This window comes from Centroberyx affinis, unplaced genomic scaffold (genome assembly GCF_046629955.1).
Source record: "Centroberyx affinis isolate AG114_WGS23_722 - 3 ecotype Tasmania unplaced genomic scaffold, CSIRO-AGI_Caff_v1 ptg008935l_1, whole genome shotgun sequence".
NCBI lineage: Eukaryota > Metazoa > Chordata > Actinopteri > Beryciformes > Berycidae > Centroberyx > Centroberyx affinis.
The window spans coordinates 1-7,500 of NW_027284376.1; the positions used below are offsets into that span (position 1 = coordinate 1).

General features: G+C 40.2%; 1 protein-coding gene across 1 annotated transcript in view; it reads left to right on the forward strand.

Annotated features, from left to right (window-relative positions):
• The first annotated feature begins 918 nt into the window (after positions 1–918).
• Positions 919–7,500, forward strand: part of LOC139640296 (collagen triple helix repeat-containing protein 1-like) — a 13,309-nt gene continuing 6,727 nt past the window's right edge. The window contains exon 1 of the mRNA XM_071514480.1: positions 919–1,026. Within this exon, the coding sequence (XP_071370581.1) occupies positions 919–1,026 (108 nt within the window). The remainder of the gene's footprint in view (positions 1,027–7,500) is intronic.

The window sequence follows — 7,500 nt, forward strand, 5'->3', positions numbered from 1 at the left end:
TTTACTGTGTTGTTTTTCTTGGTTGTCAGTTGCGTATTTGGCAGTTGGCAATATGTGATGACGGTTAACGGGACATGCGCGCTGCGCATTTGGCGTTGCGTAATGGTGACGCACATGGCAACAAAATACATGTCAGGAACCAACTAAACCCACTGAGCACAAGACGTGATTTCAACGTTGCGTCTATGCGTAGCTCTCATATAGTCCAGGATCATTTTGTCTATGTATAGACATCTAAAGAGGAGAGAGAGAGAGAGAGAGAGAGAGAGAGAGACAGAGAGAGAGAGAGAGAGAGAGAGAGGGTGGAGAGAGAGAGAGAGAGAGAGAGGATTGATGCTATGGGTCATTGTGTGGCAATAACAATCATATATTTATATACATTTTACAACCGTGAGAGCGTGTGGATGGGCGGCATTTATAGTTTTGCCCAGGGCGCCTGATTGGCACGCGCCGGCACTGCCTCCACCCCCCCGCCCCTCTCTCTCTCCCTCTCTCTCTGTCTCTCTCTCTCCTCTTCTCTCTCTACCCTCTCTCTCTCCCCCCCCCCTCCACCTCCCTCTCTCTCTCTTTCTCTCTCTCCCCCCCCCCTCCTCTCTCTCCCCCCCTCCTCTCTCTCTCTCTCTCTCTCTCTCTCTCCCCTCCACTCTCTCTCTCTCTCCACCCCCCCTCCACCCTCTCTCTCTCTCTCTCTCTCTCTCTCTCTCTCGCTCTCTCTCTCCCCTCCTCCTCTCCTCTCCTCAGTTTGGAAGATGGAGTGTGTTCTGCTGTTGCTTCTCTCTCTCTCTCCCCCCCTCCTCTCTCTCTCCACCCTCTCTCTCTCTCTCTCCACCCTCTCTCTCTCTCCCCTCCTCTCTCTCTCTCTCTCTCCACCCTCTCTCTCTCTCCCCTCCTCTCTCTCTCCTCTTCTCAGTTTGGAAGATGGAGTGTGTTCTGCTGTTGCTTCTCTCTCTCTCTCTGCCGCTCCGCGCGGATCAAACCGGCAAACCGAGAGCGAGAACGGTCCGTCCGCGCGCCGCCGACGACACGGTGAGTCCCGACACGAGCTTCTTCTTCTGCTGCTTTTTAACGTTTCTTCTCTTCTTCGTCGAGCCTGAAGAGACTTTCTGCTTCAGAGACAAACAGGTTCTGTCGTCTGAACTGATGCAGAACCTTTTATAGATAATTAAAGAGAAGAGAAGAGAACATAAACTTTATTAAACCAGAGCCACATAAATACATAAAATTCAGGTAAACAAGTGTTACTCTGTTACTGTTATCTGTCTGCTTTCTACTGCTCACTAAAATATGGATGACCAACTGTTGAATAAATATAAGATGAAGAAAGTGTATGAATCTTTCCACTGTGGTCCTGCATGGACTAAACTACAGTAACTTTACCAACAAGAGAAGAAGAGAAGAAGAGGAGAAGAGAAGAAGAAGAGAAGAGGAGAAGAGAAGAGAAGAGAAGAGAAGAAGAGGAGAAGAGAAGAGAAGAGAAGAGGAGAAGAGAAGAGAAGAGAAGAGAAGAGGAGAAGAGAAGAAGAGAAGAAGAGGAGAAGAGAAGAGAAGAAGAGGAGAAGAGGAGAAGAGAAGAAGAGGAGAAGAGAAGAGAAGAGAAGAGGAGAAGAGAAGAGAAGAGGAGAAGAGAAGAAGAGGAGAAGAGAAGAGAAGAGGAGAAGAGAAGAAGAGAAGAAGAGGAGAAGAGAAAAGAAGAGGAGAAGAGAAGAAGAGAAGAGAAGAAGAGAGTAAAATAGAACGACAGACTGACTCTAACAGACTTCAGTGTTCAGGTCTGGAGCGACAGACAGAGTTCATCTTCTGAGGTTAGACTACATCTGATCTGATCTAATGAAATCAAATTACATTTAATTTAATCTAGTCTAGTCTCGTCTCGTCTCGTCTCGTCTCGTCTCGTCTCGTCTCGTCTCGTCTCGTCTAATCTAGTCTGGTCTAATCTAGTCTAGTCTGGTCCGGTCTAATCTAGTCTAGTCTAATATAATCTAATTTATGATCTGATCTAATGAAATCAAATTTAATTTAATTTAATCTAGTCTAGTTTTGTCTAGTCTGGTCTAGTCTATTCTGGTCTAATCTAATCTAGTCTAGTTTTGTCTAGTCTAGTCTAGTCTGGTCTAGTCTAGTCTAGTCTGATCTAATCTAGTCTTGTCTTGTCTCGTCTAGTCTGGTCTAATCTAGTGTAGTCTAGTCTAATCTAATCTAATCTAATCTAATTTATGATCTGATCTAATGAAATCGAATTTAATTTAATCTAGTCTAGTTTTGTCTAGTCTGGTCTAGTCTATTCTGGTCTAATCTAGTCTAGTCAAATCTAGTTTTATCTAATCTAATCAAGATTATTACTGAAAAGATCCTGAGGGTAAACTAGACTAGATAGATTATATTAGATTAGACTAGACTGGACTAGACTAGATCAGATTACATTAGATCAGATCTAATCTAGTCTAGTCTAGTCTAGTCTACCCTCAGGATCTTTTCACTTTTCACATCCTGAAAATAGAACAGACTATATTAGATTAGATTACATTACATTGATCTGATCTAATCTGATCTAATTTCTGGGTGGTCAGATTATTTTAATGCTCTGGCAGATAGTCGTGTTGTTTCAGTATTAACTGACATGTTCAGGAGTTAATTAAACATTAAATCCTTCAACAGGATTCAATATTTTTTTTCAGGACTGTAACTTCAGAAACAAATTTCCTGTTTCAAGATTTGATGTTTTACTTTGTTCTGAGATGATTTCTAACAGAAGACACACTGAAGTTTATCAAGTGAAAGTTACTGAAACGATCAAACGATCAAATGATCAAACGATCAAATGATCAAACGATCAAATGATCAAACGATCAAACGATCAAACGATCAAACGATCAAACGATCAAACGATCAAACGATCAAATGATCTGCTGTTGGATTACGTGATGAAATCTGTCTGCAGTCTGGAAGCTGTTCTTTAATTTCAATAAATTAGAGTCCAGTCAATCCTAACCAGCCGTTTAGTCCAGAAACAAAGAGGAGAGGAGAGGAGAGGACGGGAGGAGGAGAGGAGAGAGAGGAGAGAGGAGAGGAGATGAGAGAGGAGAGGAGAGGGGGGAGAGGAGAGGAGAGGAGAGGTGGAGAGGAGAGGAGAGGTGGAGAGAGGACGGGAGGAGGAGAGGAGAGAGGAGAGAGGAGAGGAGAGGAGAGGAGAGGAGAGGAGGAGGAGAGGAGAGGAGAGGAGAGGAGAGGAGAGAGGAGGAGAGGAGAGGAGAGGAGAGGAGAGAGCAGAGCAGGAGTCTCTGCTGAAGCTGCTTGTTGTTTTCTGTCTTCACCGCAGCCTGAAGACAGAAATAACCTGAGAAAACAGAGAGACGATTCTTCTTCTTCTTCTTCTTCTTCTTCTTCTTCTTCTTCTTCTTCTTCTCCTTCTTCTCCTGCTTCTTCTTCTTCTTCCTCCAGTAGAGATTCAGTCAAGTCCTTACTCATGTCAAAGTGCAAATACTCATCTGAAGCACAGATTCAAACCCTTCACTCAAGTCAAAGTATAAAAGTACATGGTGTGAAATTTATTTAAACTGATTTTCTAAACTCTGAATCCAGATGAGAAACAGCTGATGATGAGAAACGAGTCTTGAAAATGTGTCGAAGTTTCTGTTGAGTTAGAAGTCTGAAGTGAAGAAACCTGACAGTGAAATGACAGAAAAACACTTTGAATAGAGTCCAGTCAGTTTAAGAGAGAGAGAGAGAGAGAGACAGAGAGAGAGAGAGAGAGAGAGAGAGAGAGAGAGAGAGAGAAGGCGTCAGTTAGTCTGTCAGTCAGTTTTGGTTTGATTTTTATCGTTTGAAGAATTTAACCTCCTTCAACACTGTGTGTGTGTGTGTGTGTGTGTGTGTGTGTGTGTATGTGTGTGTGTGTGTGTGTGTGTGTGTATGTGTGTGTGTGTGTTTTGGCCTCCAGGCACACAGAGCTCCTTTCATGAGAAACCAGAATGTGAACTGTAGGCCTGTGTTAACATCCTATCCAACACTGTGTGTGTGTGTGTGTGGGGGGTGTGTGTGTGTGTGTGTGTGTGTGTGTGTGTGTGTGTCCACCCTGCACTACAGGAGCCTTTTTAATATGAAGAAAGAGAGAAGAGAGAGGAAAGACAGAATAAAGACTTTTGAAATCTAATTTCCTGTCGGAAGACATTTTGATTCCTCAGATGAAACATCTGGAGGTCAAAGGTCACCGGCTGCACAGTTTAATCTGCTGCTCCTGTCTGTCTCCATGATGGAGGAACATGGAGAACTGTGTGTTAGTGAATAAAGTGTAAATGTGTGTGAAGCAGCTGAGTCAGCTTGTTGTGGTGTGGCTGTAGATCCATTCAGTAACGTTCTCAGTAAAAGTGAATAGTGTGATAAGGTGGATTTGGTTCCTGTGACACAGTAAACTGTCTTGTCTTTAGCCCTAGTCTCTACTCCAAAACATGAAGAGTTGGAGCTTGAGAAGAGTCAGCTCAGTTAACCTGAACAGACTGTTAGCTAGCTAACTAGCCAGCAAACACACTGATGTTAATGTGAACATGCTAACGCTAGCTGCTGCTAGCAGCTCAGCTCTGAATGGAAAGACAGAAGAACCAAGGGGGAACATCAAAGGTTCTATATAGAGCCAGAAATAGTTATTTTGGCTTGCTACCTCAGCAGAACCCTTTATGGTTCTGTAAAGAACCTTTAAGTGTGTATGAAATGTTCCAAACCAGAACCACACCAGGTCTTTTCTGGGTTTTGTGTTAACCAGTCAGAGGCTCTCATGAGGAACCTCTTGTTTCAGTCCTGAGGTCCCAGTGGGAATCGAACCTGTGACCTTTCACTCCGTTACAAAGAAGAATGTGTTGCATTCATGGACTGTTGGTGGAAATGATTGAGAAGGGAGGCTCCGCCTGACCTCTGACCTCTGACCTCTGACTCAGAGAAACGACTTCCTGTCTTCAGAACTAACCGCTCTAAACTAAACTGATCCACAAACTGAACTAAATAAATAAATAATAAAAGAATACAGGAAAGAAAAACTCTCATATGAATATTTACAGAGAAAATGGAGAAATGAAACATCACACAGTTGATAGTTATCACAACTTAAGCAGAAATATAAAATATATAAAATGGAAAAACAAAAAGGAGCTGCAGCACAGAATAACAGAACATGAAAATATGTCTAATATATAAATGTTCAAAAAAATCTAAAATAAGTGAGAAATTATGTAGATTCTAAATGCAACACAAGAAAACAAATATGTGAATTTACATAAATATACATGATGTGATAATTATTTGTTGGTCCTGGATGTTGAACTGCTGATTTTGTCCTGAGACCCAAACATCGATATAATTATTGATCTAAATAATCATTAATCAATCAGCAATCAAATGATTATATTGTAAGAAACATCAACACATCACCAGCAGATTATAATCCCATCAGAAGCAGAGAGAAACTTTAATCACAACATTACCTTCAGTTTAATATTAAGAAACTGTTATTATGTTAATGAGAAGTTTGTAACTGGACTGAATCATAAGGAACTTGGGAACTTCTAATGAATGAAACTGTCAACACTTGTGGATGTTTATGACCAGTTATCTACCAGATGTCCCACTGGGTTCAATGGTTGACAGATAACTATATATATAAATATATTCTCCATAATAAACAGTGTGATGTTATTTCTGCTGCACATGTGGCAGCAGAGACGCTCTGAGGTTTGACTTCTGCCTTCAGACTGAAGGTTTCAGTCCGTAATTAAAGCACTTCAGGTTTTTTTTGTCTGTGGTTGAACTCCGGCTTCTTCTTCTACTCTCCAGCAGGACGTCACTGTGCTGCTGCTGTTTATTTTGGTTTTCTCTTTCATGTCACTGTGGTTGGATCTTCAGTGTCATGGTGGTCGGGTTGTTTTCCCGTTTCATTTCGTTCGGTGTGACTGCGTGTCTTTATTTTGGGTGAGAACCTTTTTTTTTTGTATTGGTGTCACAGCATTGTATTTTCAGTTAAAACCTTTTTCACTTTCATTTCTGTTTTGTTTGGCTTGTCATTTTTAACCAGAGGCATCAGATCCTGTCAAGTCATTTTGGTTGGTGCTTTGTTTTTGTCTTTACTCTTTCACTCTTGTCCGTCAGACTGCAGACTGAAGGTGGACTGGTATTTAGAATGAGTTATGAAATACAACTCATCTCTTAACCTGACACTATTTATCTCTAAAACTGACTCGCTATTTATCTCTTAACCTGACTCACTATTTATCTCCAAACCTGACTCAGTATTTATCTCTAAAACTGACTAACTATTTATCTCTAAAACCGACTCAGTATTTATCTCTTAACCTGACTCAGTATTTATCTCCAAACCTGACTCAGTATTTATCTCTAAAACTGACTCAGTATTTATCTCTTACCTGACTCAGTATTTATCTCTAAAACTGACTCAGTATTTATCTCTAAAACTGACTCAGTATTTATTTCAGTAACCTGACTCAGTATTTATCCCTTAACCTGACTCAGTATTTATCTCAGTAACCTGACTCCGTAGTTATCTCTTAACCTGACTCAGTATTTATCTCTTAACCTGACTCAGTATTTATCTCAGTAACCTGACTCAGTATTTATCTCTTAACCAGACTCAGTATTTATCTCTAAAACTGACTCAGTATTTATCTCAGTAACCTGACTCAGTATTTATCTCTAAAACTGACTCAGTATTAATTTCAAAAACTAATCTCAAAAATGTATCTCTAAAACTGACTCAGTATTTATCTCTAAACCTGATTCAGTATTTATCTCTTAACCTGACTCAGTATTTATGTTAAACTGACTCAGTATTTATCTCTAAAACTGACTCATTATTTATCTCAGTAACCTGACTCAGTATTTATCTCTAAAACTGACTCAGTATTTATCTCAGTAACCTGACTCAGTATTTATTTCAGTAACCTGACTCAGTATTTATCCCTTAACATGACTCAGTATTTATCTCAGTAACCTGACTCAGTAGTTATCTCTTAACCCGACTCAGTATTTATCTCTTAACCTGACTCAGTATTTATCTCTAAAACTGACTCAGTATTCATCTCAGTAACCTGACTCAGTATTTATCTCTTAACCTGACTCAGTATTTATCTCAGTGACCTGACTCAGTATTTATCTCTAAAACTGACTCAGTATTTATCTCTTAACCTGACTCAGTATTTATCTCTAAAACTGACTCAGTATTTATCTCAGTAACCTGACTCAGTATTTATCTCAGAAAACTGACTCAGTATTTATCTCTAAAACTGACTCAGTATTTATTTCAGTAACCTGACTCAGTATTTGTCTCTTAACCTGACTCAGTATTTATCTCAGTAACCTGACTCAGTATTTATCTCTAAACCTGACTCAATATTTATCTCAGTAACCTGACTCAGTATTTATCTCTAAAACTGACTCAGTATTTATCTCTACAGCTGACTCAGTATTTATTTCAGTAACCTGACTCAGTATTTATCTCTA